General features: G+C 45.2%; 1 protein-coding gene across 1 annotated transcript in view; it reads left to right on the top strand.

Annotated features, from left to right (window-relative positions):
* Positions 1-25,242, top strand: part of SRPRA (SRP receptor subunit alpha) — a 704,571-nt gene that overhangs the window by 359,736 nt on the left and 319,593 nt on the right. Inside the window, exon 11 of the mRNA XM_069224516.1 lies at positions 13,664-13,877. Within this exon, the coding sequence (XP_069080617.1) occupies positions 13,664-13,877 (214 nt within the window). The remainder of the gene's footprint in view (positions 1-13,663; positions 13,878-25,242) is intronic.

Here is a 25,242-nt window from a genome sequence, read left to right as displayed (position 1 = left end):
AGGCCTTGCTTAAGAATTTATTTGCATGATTCATGTTTTTTGTCAGTATTCTTCTGTCTACTCCACCGCGGTTATGGGGATGGGCTTGCTACTCTATTCAGTGCTTATGACTATACATGGAAATCCCCTACGAGAGAAGGAATGGTTTCTTAACTGTAACTCCAGTTCTCTCGTAGGGGTATTTCCATGATGGTCATAAGCAACCCTCCCTCCTCCCCGGTGGAGTTGACATAGAACAAGTTGCCATGAATATTATCGATGTTGGTACTTCAACAAATGTTTTGTTCCTTCATGTCAGGTTACAAGCCTCCAAAAAGAACTGAGGCAGCTGCCTTTTGCTGTGCATGATGGGAAACAGGAAGACTTTACTTTCTTAAAGGCACAGCTCTATTTTCATTTTGTATAATGGCAGCCTATGGGCTACACTGCCCTGCATTGTTTTATTCTCATGAGAGGTGTAAATAAAATATGAAAATGTATTTGTTATTACATTTATAGAATAAATAGATGTTTAAACGTGAATTTACACTACAACTGTTTTCTTTTAACAATTTGGCCTGTGTAGCTGTTCGCATAGGCTGCACATTGTTATTCTTAAGTGTTTTTTGACAGACCTTTTTTTTCAAAGGGCTGGTATTTGCACTTAAGAATATACTTCACATCAGTGCTCCGGGGTCCCCGCAGGCGCGCGGAACTATTCAGTGCTTATGACTATCATGGAAATACCCCTACGAGAGAACTGGAGTTACAGGTAAGAAACCATTCCTTCTGGTGGATACGTTAACTACCTGTGGATTCCTCACGGTCCCACCCGCCTCCCCGTTGCCTGAATGGTCGTTCCATGAAATCCGTGGGTGAGCGCCAATTGTCTTGTGTGTGTGTGTATATATATATATATATTTTTTTTTTTTTTTCCTTCGACAATTGTGCTCACAAAAAGAGCTCCAAGCGGCCCCAGAGGGGTGGTGCGGTAATAAACCGGCAGAGCACTCCGGTTAATCTTATTTAAACATCAAAATTATTTTGTAACAGCCGCACACTCAGGAAGTCAAATAGAGATAGTTTATTTAACACTATGCGTTTCGGCTGACTAGCAGCCTTGGTCACGTGTATGTTTCAAAGCATTACAAACAACCCTATATACTCTGCAAGCATGACCATTGAAATAGGACTCAAGTTACTTCTCTCAAAAATACAATTTTTCATGCCCAAATATAAATACACAAGTCAATCTAATCTAAATAGACACAAAGGCTGAATAAATAGAAAATATACAAAATATACATCCCATTACAGTTCTACAAAAATCACATCATATATACATATAATTATCATTAGAAGATCAGGGAATATTGATGTACTGATAAATAATACCCATATAAATACATAAATGATTAAATAATTTTGATGTATAAATATATATATATATATATATATATATATATATATATATATATATATATATATATATATATTATTATATATATATATGTATTTCTTTCTCTGGTTTTGATAATTCAAGTACACATGATTGAATTTGACTGGCATATTTAGTTTCTTATTATTTTTAGTGTAATAAATGTTGCGTTTTCACTTCTTTTGATGTGATTGTTCTCTTCAAGGTCAATTTTCACCTGTTCGCCTCTAAGGCACGTAAAAAATGGTGATAACTCACGTCTGCACGTCGACGAGGGCTTCTTATTGCCTAGATGACGTCATACGGCGTCGCTTGGAGTCGGGCTATTGTGACGTCATCGTCGACGTGCAGAGCTAGAAGAAATTTCCGTTGAAGCTGGCACGAGGGGAGAATTCTTTAGGTGAGGAATCCACAGGTAGTTAATGTATCCACCAGAAAAAGCGTTACCGAAGGTAAGTAACTTAATCATTAGGAACAGTGCAGCTGACTGGGTGTGTTAAAGGCAGGTGTTTGAGGGGAGATGTTAAGCTTCAGGCTTCATGTTCAAAGTCAAGAGGCTAGGGAGATCCATGTTTACTGAGAGCTGTCTGATCTTGAAAGGCAATGCATGATATTGATCACAGAGAAACCGGATGATCTGGAGCTTCAGCAGAGAATGGTTGTGTTCGAGGCCAGAATTAATTCTTATCACTGTGGGTCTCTTGCTGAAAAGTATTAGACTCATAGAGTTGAAGTTTATGAATTTAGTGAGTGTGTGGGAAGGTTGCTGGCCCTACGTACATGTCAGATGAAGTCAACAAATGTATAAAGGCCGTTATAGATTGGGAAGGAACCTGGGCTAGTACTAAAGTGGTGGTTTTAAAAGTATTTAATGACTGTAACCAAGACCTTTATCAGGAGGTTGTGACTTCCCCCAAAGGATCAGATGAAAGCTTTCCTAAATCGATGGAACTAAATCAAGGGTGGGAATGGAAGACAGTGAAATTCTAGTTCGCTCCTTCACCAGTTAAAGCTTCAGGACCAGAAAAAATCATATTGAATTTTACAGAATATTTTCTCTGGAGTTAACTGAAAATATGACTGAAATCTTTCTAGGAGTGCAGCGGAGTGGTGTTCCCACCTTCCTCATGGGGTTGCACCAGTATTGTTGTTTTTCTAAAGAAAGGCAAACCCCCTTTGAATCCTGTCTCTTAGAGGGCAATAGTCTCAATTAACAGTGCCGCTAAATTATATTAAAAAATCTTGGCAGTCTGTATGGGCAGGGTCATAGCCAACTTCCTGTCTCCTTGGCAGCACGGGTTTATTCCTGTAAGAGGAACGATGGACTATATAAGATACGCAATTATCTTGTTTGATGTAGTTGAACGAACAGATGCCCCATTATCTATGACCGTGCTTGATGCAGAGAAAGCCTTTGATAGTGTCAGGAATATTTGTGTAATGGGTTCAATATCGGCTGATTATAGCCATTAGGGCACTATAGTTTAAGCCAATTAATGGGCGGGTGGCAATCAGATGAAATTTTGATTATGATGTGTGTAGGAAGCTGGCTCTGAATATATACTATATCAAAATGACATATAGTGTGCACAGAGTCCAGGGGTTCCACAGAGGCTTAACAGAGGCTAAAGTAGATTACACTAATGCTGTTTTTTGTGGTAGCATGGGTGAGCAGTTAGGCTTATCAGAGGGTAGTGAAAAGGATTTGTCTCTCTCTCTCTCTTACACACACACACACACACACACACACACACACACACACACACACACACACGTTTTTATATAGCAAAAATATATTTTGTTCATTTCTAGAACCACAAGATTCAATTTGCAGGTGAGTTCATGAAAAAGTAAGTATTCAGCATGTGTATCCATACCACTTTAGTAAGAATTGGCAAGTTAAGCAGTTTTCAGATAAATGGCAATAATCTTTTTTTAAAGTCGACACTGTGCAATTTTCAGAAACCGTTCCTCGGTGGAAAAAATGTTAGCACAGTTTTGATGTAAGTACACAACTTAGTTCGAGTCTCCTGGGGTTAGGGAGTCCACTGGTAAACACCCACTGCCAGCAACACAAGGCCTGCTGGGTGCGGAGGTCAAAGATGAGGCAAATTTAACATGGGCTCCTACCGAGGCTGGGGCACTCAGAATCATGCCTGCCTGCAGGTAAGTACCTGCGTCTTTGGAGGGCAGACTTGGGGGGTTTAGAGGAGCACTTCAGTGGGGTTGGGTGGTGGGAGGGTACAGGTTAGCGGCGCAGGGTGGCCAGGTGCAGGGTGCAAACACAGCGTCGGGCCTGATGCTTTCGTATAGTGAGACCCCAGGGGTCACACATGCTGCAGGCTGGGTACATGGGCTCAGTTCTGGGAAAACCACAGGCTGGATAAGGAGGAGGGCTGCTTGCTGGTCGTTGCTGCACCAGAGTTTGGATTCCCCAAGACCAGGGCCTGGGGGTGCAGAGTACCTTTTGGCAACGGGTATCTTCGTCCGGTTCTGTCGCAGTCAGATGAGGTCCTCCAGATTCAGGTTACAGGTGTCATTGTGTTGGACAGTAAGGGTCAACCTAGGGTGGAAACTAGCTCAGAATCGCCAGGGGACCAGCTTATCTGTTGGGCAACCTGGACACGGTCTGTGGGCTTAGGGTGCAGAGTGGACAGGACTCCGGGATCTGGGGCAGTTCTGGAGTCCTCAGATGGAGTTTCTTCTTGGACAGGGCTGCTGTCCACGGGAGTTCTTGATCCTCTGTGATGTAGGCTTTCAGAGGTCGCTGTTCCTGCAGGATGCGTCTGACGAACTGGGTTCAGGGGTGGCCAGGAATCCTGGATTTAGGGGCGTAACAGGGGGTGAGAGGGCAGTAGCCAATTGCTACTGTCCCTGAGGGTGGCTACACCCTTCTGTGTCCACTCGCTTTGGGGAGGGGGACACAGACCTAACCCTGTTGGTCCGTTCCCTCCAAACTAAGATGGAGGATTTTGCAAGGAGGGGGGGGGGGGTCACTTCAGCTCTAGACACTTTAAGGAGGACCTAGCTGAGGGGGTTACTCCTTGCTTTCCTTAATTTTCCTGCCGGACTTGCAGCCAAAAGTGGGGCTTTGGCTGGGGGCCGGACAGCTCCACTCGCTTTAGTTCCTTGAGGCACTGAAACAGGAGGCCTGAGCCAGGTATTACAGTTCCTGGGGGGGTGGGGTGGGGGGGTGAGGGAGGGGAGGAAGAGGGAAGCACCTTCACCAGGGATAGACTTTTTCTGCCCACAAAGACTCTCACCTCATGTGGTCAGAAACTTGTCTGAAAGTGGCAGGCTGGCACAGACTGGTGAGTCCTGCACTAGCAGTTTGGCTAACATACAGGGGGCAGCTCCAAGATGCCTGCTGGGTGCCTTTCCCAATAAATCCAACACTGGCATCAGTGTGGGTTTATTGTGCTGAGAAGTTTGATACCAAACTTCCCAGTATTCTGTGAAGGCATTTTGGAGCTGTAGAGTTCGTAATGGGAAACTCACGGACCATATACTTTATATGGCTACACTGCACTTAGAATGTCTGAGAATGGACTTAGACACAGTAGGGGCATATTGCTCATGCAGCTATGCCCTCACCTGTGGTATAATGCACCCTTCCTTTAGGGCTGTAAGGTCTACTACAGGGGTAACGTACCTATGCCACAGGCAGTGGTTTGTTGACATGGCACCCTGCCATGTTGACTTTGTCTTTTTCTCCCCACCAGCGCACCCAGCCTGCAATGGCATTGTGCATGTGCTTGGTGAGAGGTCCTCCTAGGTGGCATAATACATGCTGCAGCCCTTGTAGACCTTCCCTGGCCATAGGGCCCTTGGTACCATGGATACCTTTTACAACGGACATAACTTTGTGCCATGAGTGTACTTATTGTGTAAACAAAAGTACATATTTGGGAAAGAACACTGGCGCTGGGCCTGGTCAGCAGGATCCCAGCACACAATGTCAAGTTGGCATCTAATTATCAAAAAGTGGGCGAGTGACCATGCCAACAAGGGAACTTTCCTTCAAGGTGGGCGAGGCTGTCCATGCCACTCCCTTTTTTTTTTTTTTTTGCACTTTGCATAGACCCTTTTATGAAAAGATTGATGGGAAATGCCCTAATGAGGCCAATGAGGAAAAGGGGGAGGGAAGCCAAAATCTTGCAAAATCAGATAACATTGCTGTGCTTACCTCAGACCAAGCAGATGCCTTGAGGGAAATTGAGAAGGAGGCTGAGATGTTTGGGACGTTCTCAGCTTATCTCCTCAACAAAGGGAAGACTAGGGTAATCTGAATGAAGGGTATCGCCTTTAATGAAATTAGGCGAGTGGAAAGCTCAACATACTTAAGGATCAGCAGTAACACAGAAACAGACAAGGTCATCAACATCAGTTATGCATCAATTGTGACCAAAATTAGGCAGGATCAGGCAGAATAAGCAGTTTGGGCTTTACCTTAGTGGGCAGGTGTAATGTTGTAAAAATGACAATTTCACCGAAAATTCTTTAACTGTTTATGGCAATACCTCTTGAGATGGAAACAGATTGGCTGTTATAATTTTCTGTGGCATTATAAGAGTGTTCCCTAAGGTTCTTGTTGCTGTCTAGTGTTGGAGGGCATAAGCACTGCTGAATTTTAGGTACTACTACAGGGCATATTTTGTACAACATATGGGGATACTCTTTATAGATAGTGATGTCCCTGAAGCAGTACATCGTGACGTACCTTCAATCTACAAATTGATGTTGGGTTAAGAGGCTAAGGGGTGCTTTTGCTGAAATCCTGAGTGGAGCTATTACAAGAAAGTTAAATCTAAAACGATCACTGCAACTTTCAAAATTTGGAAAGCTCTTCGGGCAAAACTAGGGGGTCACTGTGTATAATAAATATACTCCACCCTGGAGGTCATCTATTTATCCTGCTATGTTTCATGATGGTGTATGTAGCTTGTGAGAAAAGGCTGGAGTTGTTTGGCTGGGGACCTCTTTGGTAAGGATGATTTCTGCACATTTGCAGAACTTCAGCTGTGATTTAGTTTGCCCAGACAGTTGTTTTTTTCTCAAATATTAGCAGATTACGGATTTCATTTTTGAAGTGTGGTGAGGGGCAACTCTCGGTCAGTGAAATCCAGCTCTTAGAACTTATAAAGAGACCTAAGGTGACCAGGATTGGCGAAATGTATAAAGCTTTGTTGGATACAGTTCCAGATATACAGCAGCAGGCTGATATGTGGTCAAATTGACTCAGGGACACAAGTATCGCTTTTAAGAAATCCATGGACCTCAGTTCAGAAGTGTGATTAACTGCAAGGTTAAAGAGTCAACACTGTATGACAGTGTTCAATCTATATCATACCCTGGCAAACATGCTTAGCTGGAATAATGATGATCATTGTCCCCGTTGTAGGGGAGGCCTACAGATACGGTACATGTGTACTCATGTGGGAAGTTGCAATTGTTCAGAGGGGAAATTAAGATCTTTTTATAAGAGGTGCTTGGGGGGGGGGGGGGATTGAAATTTCTCCATCTGGTGCTATTTGGGGAGACAATAGCATGCAGGGGACAAAGTTGGTGCTTTGCTTTTATTGCCTTGGCAGTAGCAGGTCCAGCTATAGCAGCAGCCTGGCTCAGTACCAAGCCACCTATGGTCCAGCAGTAGTATTCTTAGCTTTTCAATATGTATAACCTAGGAAAGCACTTTATCAATGTAAGGGTAGGAGAGCAAGGAAAGTGTGTGCTCCGATCTGGGCCCCTCTACCTAACTGGTTCATGCACAAATGTGGTTTAGAGGACTGGACCACACAATAGGATACTGTTAAGTAACTGAGGGCACTTCTTTGATAGTTTTTCATCTGATTATAAAGTACTGTCAGGGCACACGCACTTTATGAAGGTGGGGGTGTATTTGGCTGTACTCGGAGCATCATTTTAACGCTTGTTATCTGTACAATTTAAGAAGCCCTTGTAGGATTGTTTAATTTGGTAATACTCCTTCTCCTGATGACAGCTTCCTCTTTAGAGTGGTCTGGGAAGGATCAAGTACTGTTAAAGTAAACACGGTTAGTAAGGCTGGGGAGTCCCTTTGCCAGCTTTATTTGTTCTGGAGTTGGTCACTGTTCTACACTTTATTAGAATTTGATAAAGGTTTGTGTATCGGGCATTATTTCAGGGGATGTGTGGATGCTTATGCTGGAAAAAGCTTTGTAGTGTTAGTGCATGTGCACTTTGTCGAGGTGGGCAGTATCTGACAAAATTGGGGGAATGCTCTTCAAATCCTTAGCTGCACAGGGATACATTGGGTTTTACGAGACCAGTGTTAGGTATGGGTTGTTTGTTTTAGCAGTCTACCTCCTTGATTAAGTCTTGTGGGGTGGAGAATACGTATTAACTTTATAAGGTTTCTTCTTTCTAGGTTGAGGTTGCACCACTGTGTCTGTTTTTCTGCTGTGCTGTTTCGGAAGGTGGGACAGTATTAACTGTTTTGTGATGTATTTATTTTTTGTTGCATGTTTAAAATTTCTAGTCTGATGAACTAGTCGCTCTATAATAAATATATTTTTAAAAATGCTCTGTTTCTCAACTTTCAACTGAAATGCTGTGTCATCAATGAATATTTTGTAAGTCGAGAAATATATCTATTGGAGGCTGGATCCTGGATTTCGTTTGGATTTCAATAGGCCTTGACTATGTAAATAAGAAAAACAAATACATGGACACAGCACAGCCTCTAAAAATGTTATTAACACTTTAACTGAATTGATCAGAGTTGGGGTGAGGCATTTGAGTTATGATAGAAGCTGTCAGGAAATGCCTCCTTGGCATGGTTACCCCCTGACTTTTGCCTTTTTGTTGATGCCAGTTATGATTGAAAGTGTGCTGGGACCCTGCTAACCAGGCCCCAGCATCAGTGTTCTTTCCCTAAAGTGTACCTTTGTTCCCACAATTGGCACAGCCCTTGCACCCAGAAAAGTCCCTTGTAAATGGTACCCCTGGTACCAAGGGCCCTGATGCCAGGGAAGGTCTCTAAGGGTATGCAGCATGTATTATGCCACCCTGGGGACCCCTCACTCGGCACATGCACACTGCCTCACAGCTTGTGTGTGCGGGTGGGGAGAAAATGACTAAGTTGACATGGCACTCCCCTTAGAGTGCCATGCCCACCCCACACTCCCTGTGGCATAGTTGTCACCCCTCTAGCAGGCCTTACAGCCCTATGGCAGGGTGCACTATAACCACAGGTGTGGGCATATGTGCATGAGCACTATGCCCCTACAGTGTCTAAGCAAAACAGACATTTTAAGTGCAGGGTAGCCATAAAGAGTATATGGTCTGGGAGTTGGTCAAACACGAACTCCACAGTTCCATAATGGCTACTCTGAAATTTGGGAAGTTTGGTATCAAACTTCTCAGCACAATAAATGTACACTGATGCCAGTGTGGAATTTATTGTAAAATGCACCCAGAGAGCATCTTAGAGATGCCCCCTGAATACCAGTCCAACTCCTAGTGCTAGGCTGACCAGTTTCTGCCAGCCTGCCACAACCAGATGAGTTTCTGGCCACATGGGGGGGAGTGCATTTGTCACTCTGTGGCCAATAACAAAGCCTGTACTGGGTGGAGGTGCTTCTCACCTCCCCCTGCAGGAACTGTAATACCTGGTGGTGAGCCTCAAAGGCTCATGCCTTTTGTTACAGCACCCCATGGAATCCCAGCTAGTGGAGATGCCCGCCCCTCCAGCCACTGCCCCCACTTTTGGTGGCAAGGCTGGAGGAGACAATGAGAAAATCAAGGAGTCACCCACCAGTCAGGACAGCCCCTAATGTGTCCCGGGGATGACACCTGCCTTTAAAAATCCTCCATCTTGAGATTCCCCCAATAGGATTAGCGATGCCCCCCCCCCCCCTTTCCTCATGGAGGAGGCACAAAGAGGGTGTAGCCACCCTCCAGGACAGTAGCCATCGGCTACTGCCCTCCTGACCTAAACACACCCCTAGATTTAGAATTTAGGGGTGACCCAGAACCCTGGAAATCAGATTCCTGCAACCTACACAAAGGACTGCTGACCTGAAAGCCCTGCAGAGATGACGGAGACAACAACTGACTTGGCCCCAGCCCTACCGGCCTGCCTGCAGACTCAAAGAACCTGCACAGTGACGCATCCGACAGGGACAAGCGACCTCTGAAGCCTCAGAGGACTGCCCTGAACCAAAGGATCAAGAAACTCCCGAGAACAGCAGCACTGTTCATCTACAGCAAAATGTTTGCAACTTTGAAGCAACTTTTAAAGAACTCACTCTTCCTGCCGGAAGCGTGGGACTTTTCACTCTGCACCCAATGCCCCCGGCTCAGGCTCCAGAGAACCAACACTGCAGAGAGGACTCCTAAGCGACTGCGATCTTGTGAGTAACCGGAGACGACCCCCGCGCCCCCACATCGACACCTGCAGAGAGGATCCAGACGCTCCCCCTGACAGCGACTGCCTGGAACAAAGAACCAGACGCCTGGACCAAGCACTGCACCCGCAGCACTCAGGACCAAAAGGAACCAAACTCCAGTGCAGGAGTGACCATCAGGTGACCCTCTGCCTAGCCCGGTCGGTGGCTAGCCCGAGAAGCCCCCCTGTGCCTGCCTGCATCGCTAGATTGACCCCCGAGTCCCTCCATTGATTTCTACAGAAAACCCGACGCCTGTTAGGCACACTGCACCCGGCTGTCCCTGTGCCGCGAAGGGTGTGTTTTGTGTGCCTGTATTCCCCCCCCCCCCCCCCCCGCTCTACAAAAAAACCCAGATCTGCCCTCAGAAGATGCAGGTACTTACCTGTTGGCAGACTGGAACCGAAGCACCCCTGTTCTACATAGGTGCCTATGTGTTTTGGGCCCTACTTTGGCCTTTGCACCTGACCGGCCCTGTGTTGCGGTGACTTTGGGGTTGCCTTGAATCCCATAACGGTGGGCTGCCTATGCCCAGGAAACTGAACTTGTAAGTGCCTTACTTACCTCAGAAATGTAACCTTACTTACCTCCCTCAGGAACTGTTGATTTTTGCACTGTGTCCACTTTTAAAATAGCTTATTGTCATTTTAACTAAAACTGTGTGAAAATATATTTTTCTATATAAAAAATTATCGGCCTTGAGTTAAGTCTTTGAGTGTGTGTTCCTCATTTATTGCCTGTGTGTGTACAATAAATGCTTAACACTACCCTCTGATAAGCCTACTGCTCGACCACACTACTACAAAATAGAGCATTAGAATTATCTAATTTTGCTACTATTAACCTCTAAGGGGAACCCTTGGACTCTGTGCACACTATCTCTTACTTTGAGCTAGTATATACAGAGCCAGCTTCATACACTATCCACTAACTTAGTCTTTGTGAATTGGGAGAACAATTCATAGGCCTCCAGGATATCAAACAATGATACATCGAACAGTACTAATGTGGCTGTAACATTTTTTATGGTAAAAAAAAAAAAGTCAGTGGCAAACTAAATAGTCCAGGACCAAACCATTATGATGATTTATAGTTTCTAATGCCTTGGCAGTTACCTTGCTAAATGCTGATTATAAATTGATTGTTCTGTCTGAGTTTTTATCCTCTGTTTCCCTTGTTTTAGGAAACTAATAATTAAAATATATAAAAGCAGTTTTCATACCTGACAGCAAATTTTCTATTAGCTGGCATAAGGGGATGTTAGATTTTTTTTTTTTTAATAGACCTGAGAAAGTATACCATCTTCCCCAATTTCCTTTCCGTTCTGCAGTACTGCTACCCCTATTTCTTTAGCCGAGAATAATATTGTGTGTGCAGTTTCTGAATATGATTAATGAGGGAGTTTTAGCTCTGAAAGATCATTAAGATTATCACCTTTCTTTAGTTTTTTGATCCCAATATAAATAATTTTCTAGTGCCTTAAATACACTTTGTATATATTTTTTTAGAATCTGAAGTTAATTTATTTACAAGTTCAATTATGTTTTCATGTTTAATGCTTTTAGTTTTGGTTGACCAGGTCAGGAGTTTGCCCATGTATTTCCCCTTCATACTATCCTTGAGTCACTGTAGTCAAAATTGTGTGCTCTGTCCTGTAGAAATATTCTCTTATGGTGTTATCAGCAGGTTCCCAATATGTCATCTACTTTGAGAACTAGTCTTAGAAAAGCGGTATGAGTATGATAGATCATCATCTTCAGTTCTTGGATTTTAGACTTCTTTTCTTTATTGATGACCATATATTCTGTAATTATACTACTGCAAAGTTTTGCTTTAAAAGGTTCCCAACTATTGAAAAATTGACCATGTCTAAATGTATTTGAAAAAATTATTTAATAAAAACTTTAGGCTCTGACACTCATTATTTATTATCAAACAGCAATTTGTTAATTTGCCCTCTTTTTTTAAAGTCTTTTTACCAAGTGTTGTACCTTCTACTAATTTACTTGCAAAGTGTTCTGAAAGACAATTTGCAGGTGCGTACTACGGTTTCAGTTTTAAAGATCCAAGTGGATAAAATAAGAATCAAGTAAGCCTGCTGTATTAAGTCTCCTTTAGAAGCATGTGATACCCTTTAGTTTCAGGTTAGTTTTTCACCAAGGTTATATAAGATCTATTTCATTCTTCACATTTTTAATTAAAGCAGAAACGTTGGTTTGTTTGCGTTTGGTTACAGTTAGAAAAATCATCCTTTTAATACATGTACACAGTTAGTCTCAGATTGGTAATCCTCTCTTTAGTGACAATAATGAAATTAAGTTGCTGAGAGGCTGGGGGTTATCTTATATGAGGCTATGGACGCTAAACAACATTAATAGTTTTTCTTTGATGTAACACAATGCCCACAGCAATCTCCCCTTCACACCTAAACCTGAGAACAAAACCTTAACGTTTAAATGTTTAGAGATAAATGTGAATACTTCTCTATGTACAATTCTCAGAGAAGATTAAAACATTTGCTCTGGTCATTTTGTAGACATGTTATTACATTTAAGTTTAGGTTTAATCTGATGAGTTTCCTGTAAAATGAAATAACTGTCTGATAATTGTTCTAAATCCAGGCTTCTGTTGCCTTAACTTCTAATACAGTTTCCATTTAAAAGTCCAGGGCCTCACTTTGTTAGAGGTATTCAATGTATATGATTGTAGCCTTCATAGAGAACTGGTTTTTATAGGTAAGTAACTTTTCCTTCTTTATTTTCTTTTTTACCTTTCATGATACTTAATAACAAATATCTAAAACAAAAAAAAACGTATTTTTAATTTTGATTACAAAAGACACTATTGGTTCTTATGAAATTGACAGTTTGGTTTCCTGGAGTACAGTGGTAGCCCAATTATAGATGAGGGTGCACACAAGTATTTGATATGGTTGTCTCATTGCACAAATAAACAGTGGGAGTACGTTAATAAGGCACATCAAAGAGCTTCTGACAAGTGATTAGACAAAGAGGTGGTGAAATATTGGGAGCAAAGTGTGTTTGGGGAAGATTTAAAGGAGACAAAGTGGGTTAAATATATTGGACACAGGCTTCTGGACGAGGGGAAATTCAAGGTCTGGCACTGTGTGGAAAAAGAGGAAAGGAATTTCTGTGAATAGAGGAATAAGGTTGAGGAGTGGCGAATGAGAATCTGGAGAGCAAAGGAGAGAGAAATAGAGGGAATTGTTGAAATTAGAAATGGAGGAACACAGGAAAACTAACAGGCATTCCTCCTCCACATACTTGTACAGCCCAGTACAGAGTTAAAGGTAGAAGAGTTTGGGGTTGTATGAGCTGCACATTTACACATGTGCTCTGGATTTGAGGGAGGATCTTTACATGACCTGGCGGTGTCTTATCATGGTGTGGCCTGCTCCTGATTCCAAAGCTTTAAGCCGTATCCTACATTGGCTACTTTAGCAAGGCTCTTGTATTCTATGTGTGCACTACAATGTGGCTATTTCACTACAGCATGTTTTGGGTGTTAGATGGCTAAAAGTGCTATCTGCCATTCTTAATGTCTAGTGTATGAGGTCATTGTTCTGCAAGAGGACAACACATAAAGTAAGAATATCCTGGGTCTTCAGACGACGGATAAGACAATAAAGACAATTAACTAGTATTTCATCCCCAAGTCTTCTTTCTCATAGGCTTTGATTCTATTCCATATTTTTCTTCCCTTTGGTCTTTTCCCATAATTTTCTGAAATTAGTTTCATTTTAGCATGCAGTTTATATTTTGTTAATCCAGAATCAGGATGATACTCCTTTCCTCTTCAGATTTCTTTCTGGCTGATTGAGAACGGTTTCAGCGTTTTGATTGCTGCTTGTGATACATTTCGTGCTGGAGCTGTGGAGCAGTTGCGCACACACACACAGCGACTCAACTCCCTGTACCCCCCCGAGGATCATAGAGGGCGAGTCATGGTGCAGCTTTATGAAAAAGGTTATGGGAAGGATGCAGCTGGCATTGCCATGGAGGCTATTTCTTATGGTAAGTTTTTCTTTTGTAACAATACTTAATCTCATGCATGACACCCTGTATCATTAAAAGTATTTCTGAGGTATGGTAACATCTCTCTGGTCATGGTTGACATCCTGTCTTAAATGAACTCCATATTTGAACCCATAACGGCTTGTACCATACTTGGTTCCAGCAGCGTACATTGTGCAGCCTTTCACCATGCTACTTTTGCTGCGGATTGGTCAACCAGATCAAAATCTATAAGGGGAGGCATGGCCTTAGCCCAGGCTGAATGGTAGCCTGAGCCAACCTCTCTGCTCCCAATAATCACAAACGGTGGGACCTGATACAGCCTTTCTAACAGTTTCAGGTACTCTTGTATCCGGAACAGCATCCTCCCTAAAAATATGGGCATATAACGTCAAATTACCTCCAGGATTTTGAGTATTTTGACAGACTGCACAGTTGTGGGTGCTGGGAGAAGAAAAAAAAAAAGATGGGGGCTCCCATTGGATCAGCAGTGCGTGGTACAATTGCGGAATGAGACACTGGCAAATGAGAAGGTCCTGTGGTCTTAACACACCACGCTACAGTGCGCAGACCTCCAATGCCATTCTCGGCCTGCACTTGATGTGTGCAGCACTTTTCAAAGCATGTTTGTCCTCACTGAGGGACTGCTCCCATGCAGCTCCAGTGCTGAACAACCCTACTGCTCACAAAGATGCTTTGTGGCTCAGCAAAACCCCTGGGCCCTTTTGAGCGCTTGTCTTTGATGGAAAAATCACCCGTGTGATATGAAACTGGGCAACCTATTACACCATGTGGTACATTGGAAAAGCTAGCAATATACAGTACCTGCAATGAACAACTGTAGGAGGCTGGCCTGGCTTGTAGTGGGTACCAAGGGGTACTTACACTGTACCAGGACCAGTTATCCCTTATTAGTGTAGAAGAGGTGTTTCTAGCAGCTTAGGCTGATAGAAGGTAGCTATAGCAGAGCAGCTTAGGCTGAACTAGGAGACCTGCAAAGCTCCTACTATACCACTGGTGTCATATGCACAATATCATAAGAAAACACAATACACAGATATACTAAAAATAAAGGTACTTTATTTTTATGACAATATGCCAAAGTATCTCAGTGAGTACCCTCAGTATGAGGATGCCAAATATACACAAGATATATGTACACAATACCAAAAATATGCAGTAATAGCAAAAGGAAGTAATGTAAGCAATGTAGAATTAGAGTAGATTGCAATAGGAGCACATAGGTATAGGGGCAACACAAACCATATACTCTAGAAGTGGGATGCGAACCACGAATGGACCCCAAACCTATGTGAGCTTGTAGAGGGTCGCTGGGACTGTAAGAAAACAGTAAGGGTTAGAAAAATAGCCCACCCCAAGACCCTGAGAAGTAGGTGTAAAGTGCACCTATATTCCCCAGAGAGCACAGAAGTCGTGATAGGGGAATTCTGCAAGGAAGACCAACACCAGCAATGCAACAAAGGTGGATTTCCGGATGAGAGTAACTGTGGAACAAGGGGACCAAGTCCAAGAGTCGCGACAAAGTTGAGATTGGGTAGATGCCCAGGAAATGCCAGCTGAGGGTGCAAAGAAGCTGCCACCGGATGGTAGAAGCTGTGGATTCTGCAAGAACGAAGAGGACTAGGAACTTCCCCTTAGTAGGATGGATGTCCCACGTCGTGAAGAAGCTTGCAGAGGTGTTCCCACGCAGAAAGACTGCAAACAAGCCTTGCTAGCTGCAAGGGTCGCGGTTAGGGTTTTTGGATGCTGCTGTGGCCCAGGAGGGACCAGGATGTCGCCACTTGAGTGAGGAAACAGAGGGGGCGCCCAGCAAGACAGGGAGCCCTCACAGAAGCAGGCAGCACCCGCAGAAGTGCCGGAACAGGCACTACGAAGAAGAGTGAACTGGAGCTCACCCGAAGTCACAAAAGGAGATCCCACGACGCCGGAGGACAACTCAGGATGTTGTGCACTGCAGGTTAGAGTGTCGGGGACCCAGGCTTGGCTGTGCACAAAGGAAATCCTGGAAGAGTGCACAGGAGCCGGAGCAGCTGCAAATCACGCGGTACGCAGCAATGCAGTCTAGCGTGGGGAGGCAAGGACTTACCTCCACCAAACTTGGACTGAAGAGTCACTGGACTGTGGGAGTCACTTGGACAGAGTTGCTGAGTTCCAGGGACCACGCTCGTCATGCTGAGAGGGGACCCAGAGGACCAGTGATGCAGTTCTTTTGGTGCCTGCGGTTGCAGGGGGAGGATTCCGTCGTCCCACGGGAGATTTCTTCAGAGCTTCTAGTGCAGAGAGGAGGCAGACTACCCCCACAGCATGCACCACCAGGAAAACAGTCGAGAGGGCAGCAGGATCAGCGATACAAGGTTGCAGTAGTCATCTTTGCTACTTTGTTGCGGTCAATTCCTTGGCAGAAGGTGAAGAGAGAGATGCAGAGGAACTCTGATGAGCTCTTGCATTCGTTATCTAAAGAATTCCCCAAAGCAGAGACCCTAAATAGCCTGAAAAGGAGGTTTGGCTACCTAGGAAGGAGGATAGGCTAGCAACACAGGTAAGAGCCTATCAGGAGGAGTCTTTGACGTCACCTGCTGGCACTGGCCACTCAGAGCAGTCCAGTGTGCCAGCAGCACCTCTGTTTCCAAGATGGCAGAGGTCTGGAGCACACTGGAGGAGCTCTGGGCACCTCCCCTGGGAGGTGCAGGTCAGGGGAGTGGTCACTCCCCTTTCCTTTGTCCAGTTTTGCGCCAGAGCAGGGCTGGAGGATCCCTGAACCGGTGTAGACTGGCTTATGAAGAGATGGGCACCATCTGTGCCCATCAAAGCATTTTCAGAGGCTGGGGGAGGCTACTCCTCCCCAGCCCTGACACCTTTTTCCAAAGGGAGAGTGTGTAACACCCTCTCTCTGAGGAAGTCCTTTGTTCTGCCTTCCTGGGCCAAGCCTGGCTGGACCCCAGGAGGGCAGAAACCTGTCTGAGGGGTTGGCAGCAGCTGCAGTGAAACCCCGGGAAAGGTAGTTTGGCAGTACCCGGGTCTGTGCTAGAGATTCGGGGGGGATCATGGAATTGTCTCCCCAATGCCAGGATGGCATTGGGGTGGCAATTCCATGATCTTAGACATGTTACATGGCCATGTTCGGAGTTAACATTGTGACGCTATACATAGGTAGTGACCTATGTATAGTGCACGCGTGTAATGGTGTCCCCGCACTCACAAAGTCTGGGGAATTTGCCCTGAACGATGTGGGGGCACCTTGACTACTGCCAGGGTGCCCACACACTAAGTAACTTGGCACCCAACCTTTACCAGGTAAAGGTTAGACATATAGGTGACTTATAAGTTACTTAAGTGCAGTGGTGTAAATGGCTGTGAAATAACGTGGACGTTATTTCACTCAGGCTGCAGTGGCAGGCCTGTGTAAGAATTGTCAGAGCTCCCTATGGGTGGCAAAAGAAATGCTGCAGCCCATAGGGATCTCCTGGAACCCCAATACCCTGGGTACCTCAGTACCATATACTAGGGAATTATAAGGGTGTTCCAGTATGCCAATGAGAATTGGTCAAATTGGTCACTAGCCTGTTAGTGACAATTTGTAAAGAGAGAGCATAACCACTGAGGTTCTGGTTAGCAGAGCCTCAGTGAGACAGTTAGGCATCACACAGGGAACACATACATATAGGCCACAAACTTATGGGCACTGGGGTCCTGGCTAGCAGGGTCCCAGTGACACATAACAAACATACTGAAAACATAGGGTTTTCACTATGAGCACTGGGCCCTGGCTAGCAGGATCCCAGTAAGACAGTGAAAACACCCTGACATATACTCACAAACAGGCCAAAAGTGGGGGTAACAAGGCTAGAAAGAGGCTACTTTCTCACAACAACGTTCCCTGATTCAGGGCTATTTCGGACCACAAATTAATATGGGAAAGGCCCAATCTCGCCAGCGCTTTCATCAAGCCGTACTTCAGTGCCCGTTAGCACCCTGTCATAGCGCAGCCTTCTGCATTGGAGTGGTAAACGCTGACTGACCATCACCTCTTCCAGAGAGAATGTGTTCATGCTCCCTAAATATCTGTGAATGTCAGTATTGGTTTGATTCCCCCAGCATCAGATGCTAGTTTTAAGATTTGAGGTTTTCTACTTTGCCTAAGCGTCATCATATGTTTCACAAGGTGCCACACGCGGTAACCATCCCAAAGGGTACAAAGGCAGATGACTGGCAAGGAAGCTAAAGACGGCAGAAACACCAAGGAAACCAAAACAGCACCAAAAGTGCCAAAGCAGAACCATTACTAGAGTCACCCGTGAAACTGAAAACGGACTCTGGTGCAAGTTTGAATATTATCCTGCAAAAACTGGAAGCCTTACATGACTTAGCTCACTATACCAAAACAAATACTGATGCCATACACCAAGATATACCAATGACCTCAAGAGCCTAGTGGGCACGATAACTGAATCGGAATCCAGGATTGGTGTGTTGGAGGACTCATTAGTATTGGTGAAAAAATGGTCTGAGGCAAATGCCAACAAAGTCAAATTGCTTGCCAGGGACTTATCAGAACTCGAGGACCATAATCGTAGATGCAGTCTACGGATATTTGGTCTCCCTGAATTTGTGGAAGGTGATGTTAACTCCTGCATCGAATTTCTTGAAGCTTTAATACTGTGTACCCTTGAGGTCATGTTCGATAAGGACTTTGAAATAGAATGAGCTCACAGAGTCTCAGTGGGCAAACCACGGCTTTACTCCTCCAACCCGGCTTCTAACCCCAGGGCAATGATATTCAGCCCTCTACGTTACCTCCACACTGAAGGCAGTCCTTGCTCACATGAGAAAAGTTCAACATATACAATGGAACGTCTCCAGAATAAACATTATCCGGGATTACTCCAAGGAAAAGGTGTCCATCAGGAAAGGCTTCCTAGCATTTTGCCAAACATTGAAAGAACATACTACACCCTTAGGGTTTGCGGGCTCAGCTAAATTTTGTATCATTGTTGGGGGGGAAACATTTATCTTTACGGACCCTTCTAACCTGCAATCATTCCTGGAGTCTGTCTCTTCGGTTAATGGGATGCTCCTATTGCTATTTTTATTGTTCGTGCCACTGTCATTTCATCGCTACAATTTTTTTTTTTTCACCTAATGATTACCACCCAGACTGATGATGATGTGATAGCTTTGTCAGGAACACATCCTGGTTGGTTGTTTGCCCCAGCTAAACACTAACTAAAATGCTACAATATTACTGTTATGACATCTGTTAATTTCCAGTAATGTGATTAAGGTAATTAGAACATGTTACATTAATTATCGGGTACCATTTTTCCTCTGCTACTACCTAGTACTGAATCACTGATCCTAGCAGTAGCAATGGTCTAAAGAGTGCAGTTGGTGCGAGAGCACACCAGAGCTGGTTACATTGTTTAACACTTGCAGGTGACTCTATACAGTCTTACTGTGAATAGATCTTGTGCACCTGGCTTTCAACCTTACCTCAGGTTCAGAATGGTTGTTTTAGATAGACAGTTACCAGTTCTTGTATACTGTTAGTGTTCTCACAGTTAACATGTGTTTGATTGCTACATACTGAAAACCTTTGTGGTATCAGTGCGATTTCAACTGTGCTGTTTTAGCTCAGAGGATCGGAAGGATCCTTAGGTGGCTTGGGATAGGCCTACTTCTGTCCCTTAGCTTCCCAATTAGAGAATGTGTGGGAAAATGCATCCTACCTGCGTTTCAGGGGAAGGATGGAGGGCGGGTATGGTCAGGGTTTTTTTGTTTTTGAGAATCACTTTTTATTGAGTAGGCTATCTATCTCTCCTCTATACCTACTCTTCCTCTCCGCTCCTACTCTTCTTCCAGGTTACTTGACGGGTCCACCACAACATGCCTCTTCGTCTTTCTGTAGGCGTCAAAACACTGCATATAGGCCACTGTTGAAACAATCCCAGTATAATTAATTGCACACAAGTCTACACAAAATGGCTGTGGGGGCTTTCTGTACCCACATCTGCACTAGATGTATTTTTCATCTTACCGTTGCAGTCCCCAGCAACATGTCCCTACCCCTTAAAATACTCTCCTTGAATACAAAAGGTCTTAACCTACCAGCTAAACCCAGTACAATTGCAGACTTCTGAAGGGTGACATTGCTTTGCTACAGGAGACACTTAAAATCCATCCAAGACGAAACATTTTACAAGTCGTGGCTTGCATCTCTCTAGCACCACATAAAATGAATTGAGTGTTCACCTTTTAATCAAGAAACGCTAAAATCACTGATTTCCCACACACATGACCAACAAGTTAGGTGGATTCTTTCCAGGATTATGAAAAAGGACCTAGAATTTTGTATGCTTGTTGTCTACGGGCCAAGCGATAACTCTGTAGACTTTTGGAAGGACCTAGATAAACAACTAAAAGAACTACCGACAATCTTGAGGTAATAATGGAAGGAGACTTCAATCTTCCAGTGGATGGCAATCTCAACAGAATAGCTACACATAAATTCATGAGAAACAATTCTCTCAAACAAATGAGGATTTGCTACAACAATAACTGAATTGATATATAGGGACTATATAACAATGCAGGGAGCGACTATATATTCTTCTCATCCCCACATCACTCCTTCTCCGGGATAGATTACATAATGGTCAGTAAACATTTACTTCAAATATCTCATTCTCCAAAAAATAGAAGCAATAGTAGAATCAGACCATGCATGCATATCGATGGACCTTAATTTTAATGACCCCTTCCCTCCTCAGCAGTGGTGCCTAAATGATGATCTGATTGAAGACAACAATAGAGAGGAAATAGCAAAGTCTATTGATCACTTCCTTGTCAAGAGTCATATTGAGGACACATACCCAACCACAAGATGGGATGCACTCAAAACCACGCTAAGAGGCCTTATGAGCCAACACATGGCACTCAAAAACAAATCCATATCTGAACATCTCACACTGATATAGGTGGAGATTCTGAGGCTGAACAAACAACTTAGACACAGTAAGGGCTCAGAAGCATTATGTAAACTGTGTGCTTGCAATACAAATATATTCAATCCTTAAGTAAAAGAGTCTGGAAATGGGTCGAAGTCTCGAATGCGGGGAAACTTTATAGTAGAAGTAGAGCTAGGAAAAACTTGACAAACTATTTGAAATACTCAAACAATAAGACACTCATACCAGCAATAAGAAACTCTGCATGGGAGGCGGTCTGTACTTTGCAGGTACTCATTTTTTTAGTTCAGGCAGACAGGTGGTGGCAGCCTATGCTGGCAATGGGCCTTTGTTCACTGAGGACGTTGCACGGGCTGTTCCCATTATTATGAAGGAAATAGAGAGTTACTCCTTGGTAGTGGGTTACTCTTCAAACCAGGGCATAACCGAGGTCTTCCCCTCAAATGCTCACTGCACATCTGCGGTGATTGGTAATCTGGGCCCAACGTGGCAGCCAGATGCTATTGAATACCTAGGTATCTGGTTTAGTAAAGACCTTAAACATTCCATCTCAATTAATGAGCACAAAGCCCTTACCAAAATAAGGGACCGACTCAACACATGGTCCCCCAAAGATGTCAACTGGTGGGGTCAGGTGGATACTGTAACAATAATGATGGCACCTCTGGTAGACTTTCTTTCCAATATCCTTTAGAATCCCTCTCTCTAAGGAAATGCCTCCTTGGCATGGTTAACCTCTAACCTTTTTCCTTTGCTGATGCTAAGTTATACTTACTTTGAAAGTGTGCTGGGACCCTGCTAACCAGGCCCCAGCACCAGTCTTTTTTCCCTAAACTGTACCTTTGTCTCCACAATTAGCACAACCCTGGCACTCAGGTAAGTCCCTTGTAACTGGTACCCCTGGTACCAAGGGCCCTGATGCCAGGGAAGGTCTCTAAGGGCTGCAGCATGTCTTATGCCACCCTGGTGACCCCTCACTCAGCACATGAACACTGCCTCACAGCTTGTGTGTGCTGGTGGGGAGAAAATGTCTAAGTCGACATGGCACTCCCCTCAGAGTGCCATGCCAACCTCACACTGCCTGTGACATAGGTAAGTCACCCCTCTAGCAAGCATTACAGCCCTAAGGCAGGGTGCACTATACCACAGGTGAGGGCATAAGTGCATGAGCACTATGCCCTTACAGTGTCTAAGCAAAACCTTAGACATTGTAAGTGCAGGGTAGCCATAAGAGCATATGGTCTGGGAGTTCATCAAACACGAACTCCACAGTTCCACCATGGCTACACTGAAAACTGGGAAGTTTGGTATCAAACTTCTCAGCACAATAAATGCACACTGATGCCAGTGTGAACTTTTTTGAAACATACACCCAGAGGGCATCTTAGAGATGCCCCCTGAATACCAACCCGACTTCTTGTGTAGGCTGACCAGTTTCTGCCAGCCTGCCACAGCCAGACGAGTTTCTGGCCACATGGGGAGAGTGCCTTTGTCACTCTGTGGCCAGGAACAAAGCTTGTACTGGGTAGAGGTGCTTCTCACCTCCCCCTGCAGAAACTGTAATACCTGGCGGTGAGCCTCAAAGGCTCATGCCTTTTGTTACAGCACCCCAAGGCATCCCAGCTAATGGAGATGCCTGCCCCTCTTGCCACTGCCCCCACTTTTGGCGGCAAGGCTGGAGGAGATAATGAGAAAAACAAGGAGTCACCCACCAGTCAGGGCAGCCCCCAAGGTGTCCTGAACTGAGGTGACCCCTGCCTTTAGAAATCTTCCATCTTGAGATTGGAGGATTCCCCCATTAGGATTAGGAAGGAGGCACAAAGAGGGTGTAGCCACACTCCAGGACAGTAGCCATTGGCTACTGCCCTCCTGACCTAAACACACCCCTAAATTTAGTATTTAGGGGCAACCCTGAGCCCAGCAAATCAGATTCCTGCAACCTACACGAAGGACTGCTGACCTGAAAGCCCTGCAGAGATGACGGAGACGACAACTGACTTGGCTCCAGCCATACCGGCCTGTCTCCAGACTCAAAGAACCTGCACAGCGCGCATCCGACAGGGACCAGCGACCTCTGAGGACTTAGAGGACTGCCCTGAACCCGAAGGATCAAGAAACTCCAGAGAACAGCAGCACTGTTCACCAACAGGAATATCTTTGCAACAAAGAAGCAACTTTTAAAGAAATCACTCTTCCCGCCGGAAGCGTAAGACTTCACACTCTGCACCCGGCTCGAGCTCCAGAGAACTAACACCGCAGAGAGGACTCCCAGGCAACTGTGACTTCGTGAGTAACCTGAGACGACCTCCCTGCACCCCGACAGCGACACCTGCAGAGAGGATCCAGAAGCTCCACCTGACCGCGATTGCCTGGTAACAAAGAACCTGACACCAGTCGGTGGCTGGCCCGAGAACCCCCCCCTTGTGCCCTGCCTGCATCGCCTAAGTGACCCCCGGGTCCCTCCATTGCTTTCAATAGCAAACCAGACGCAAACTCTGCACACTGCACCCGGCTGCCCCTGTGCCGCTGAGGGTGTGTTTTGTGTACCTGTTTGTGTCCTCCCCCAGTGCTCTACAAAACCCCCCTGGTCTGCTTCCCGAGGAATCAAGTACTTACCTGCCAGCAGACCGGAACCGGAGCACCCCTGTTCTCCATAGGCGCCTATGTGTTTTGGGCCCTCCTTTGACCTCTGCACCTGACCGGCCCTGTCGCGCTGGTGCAGTGACTTTGGGGTTGCCTTGAAGCTTGTAGGAAAGTAGCCTCTTTCTAGCATGGTTACCCCTACTTTTGGCCTGTTTGGGAGTGTCAGTTTTTTTTTTACTGTGTCACTGGGATCGTGCTAGCCAGGACCCTAGTGCTCATAGATAAAAACCTATATCTGTGTGTTTTGCCTGTCTCACTGGGATCCTGCTAGCCAGGACCCCAGTGCTCATAGTTTGTGGCCTAATGTGTATGCCTTTGTAGTGCCTAACTGTGTCACTGAGGCTCTGCTAACCAGAACCTCAGTGCTTATGCTCTCTGCTTTTAAATTTGTCACTGTAGTCCAGTGACCACATTTACCAATTTCAATTGGCATACTGGAACACCCTTATAAGTCCCTAGTATATGGTACCTAGGTACCCAGGGCATTGGGGTTCCAGGAGATCCATATGGGCTGCAGCGTTTATTTTGCCGCCCATAGGGAGCTCAGACAAACCCTTACACAGGACTGCCATTGCAGCCTGCGTGAAATAGTACCCACACTATTTCACAGCCATTTTCACTGCACTTGAGTAACTTATAAGTCACCTATGTCTAACCTTCACTTGCTGAAGGTTAGGTGCAAAGTTAAGTGTGAGGGCACCCATGCACTAGCAAAGGTGCCCCCCACATAGTTCAGGGCCATTTCCCCAGACTTTGAGAGTGAGATGACACCATTACACGCATGCACTACATATTGCTCAATACCTATATGTAGCTTCACCATGGTAACTCTGAGTATGGTCATGTAACGTCTAAGATCATGGAATTGTCCCCCCATTCCAAATCTGGTATTGGGGAGCCAATTCCATGCATCCTGCAGGCTCCACCATGGACCCCCAGTACTTCCAAACCAGCTTTCTGAGGCTTGCACTGTAGCTACAGCTGCTGCCACCTAACAGACAGGGTTCTGCCCTTCTGGGGTCTGGGCAGCCCAGTCCCAGGAAGGCAGAACAAAGCATTTCCTCTGAGAGCAGGGTAATACACCCTCTCCCTTTGGAAATAGGTGTTACATGCTGGGGAGGGGTAGACTCCACCAGCCTCTGGAAATGCTTTGAAGGGCACAGATGGTGCCCTCCTTGCATAAACCAGTCTACACCGGTTCAGGTACTCCTTCTCCCCTGCTCTGGGGGGAAACTGGACAAAGGAGAGGAAGTGACCACTCCCCTGTCCTTCACCACCCCAGGGGTGGTGCCCAGAGCTCCTCCAGTGTGTCCCAGACTTCAGCCATCTTGCTTTGCAAGGTGTGGGGGCACTCTGATGGCACTGGCCACTCAGAGCCCTCCAGAGACCCCTCCTGATAGTTCCATACCTGATAAGGTGCCAATCCCCCTCTCAGGGCTATCTAGGGTCTCTCCTGTGGGTTCTCTTCAGATTCTGCTTGCAAGTTTCCTTCAGGAATCCTGTGCAACAACTTCAGACTCTTCTGACCTCGGATCAACCGCAGCCTGCTCCAAGAAACGCTGTAACTGCAACAAAGTGTCGACAAGAGACACTTTTCTTCAGCAGCCTCAGCTCCAGGTCCGCAACTGCAACAGTTTCCACTGTGTGCATGCTCTGGGGACTCCCTGTCTTCATCCTGCACCAGAAGGACTGAAGAAATCTCCTGTGGATTGACGGAATTTCTTCCCTGCTCCAAG

Source organism: Pleurodeles waltl, chromosome 3_1 (genome assembly GCF_031143425.1).
Source record: "Pleurodeles waltl isolate 20211129_DDA chromosome 3_1, aPleWal1.hap1.20221129, whole genome shotgun sequence".
Classification (NCBI taxonomy): Eukaryota; Metazoa; Chordata; class Amphibia; order Caudata; family Salamandridae; genus Pleurodeles; species Pleurodeles waltl.
The sequence above is the reverse complement of the archived record's forward strand: the minus strand, read 5'-3'. Positions and strand labels throughout refer to the sequence as shown.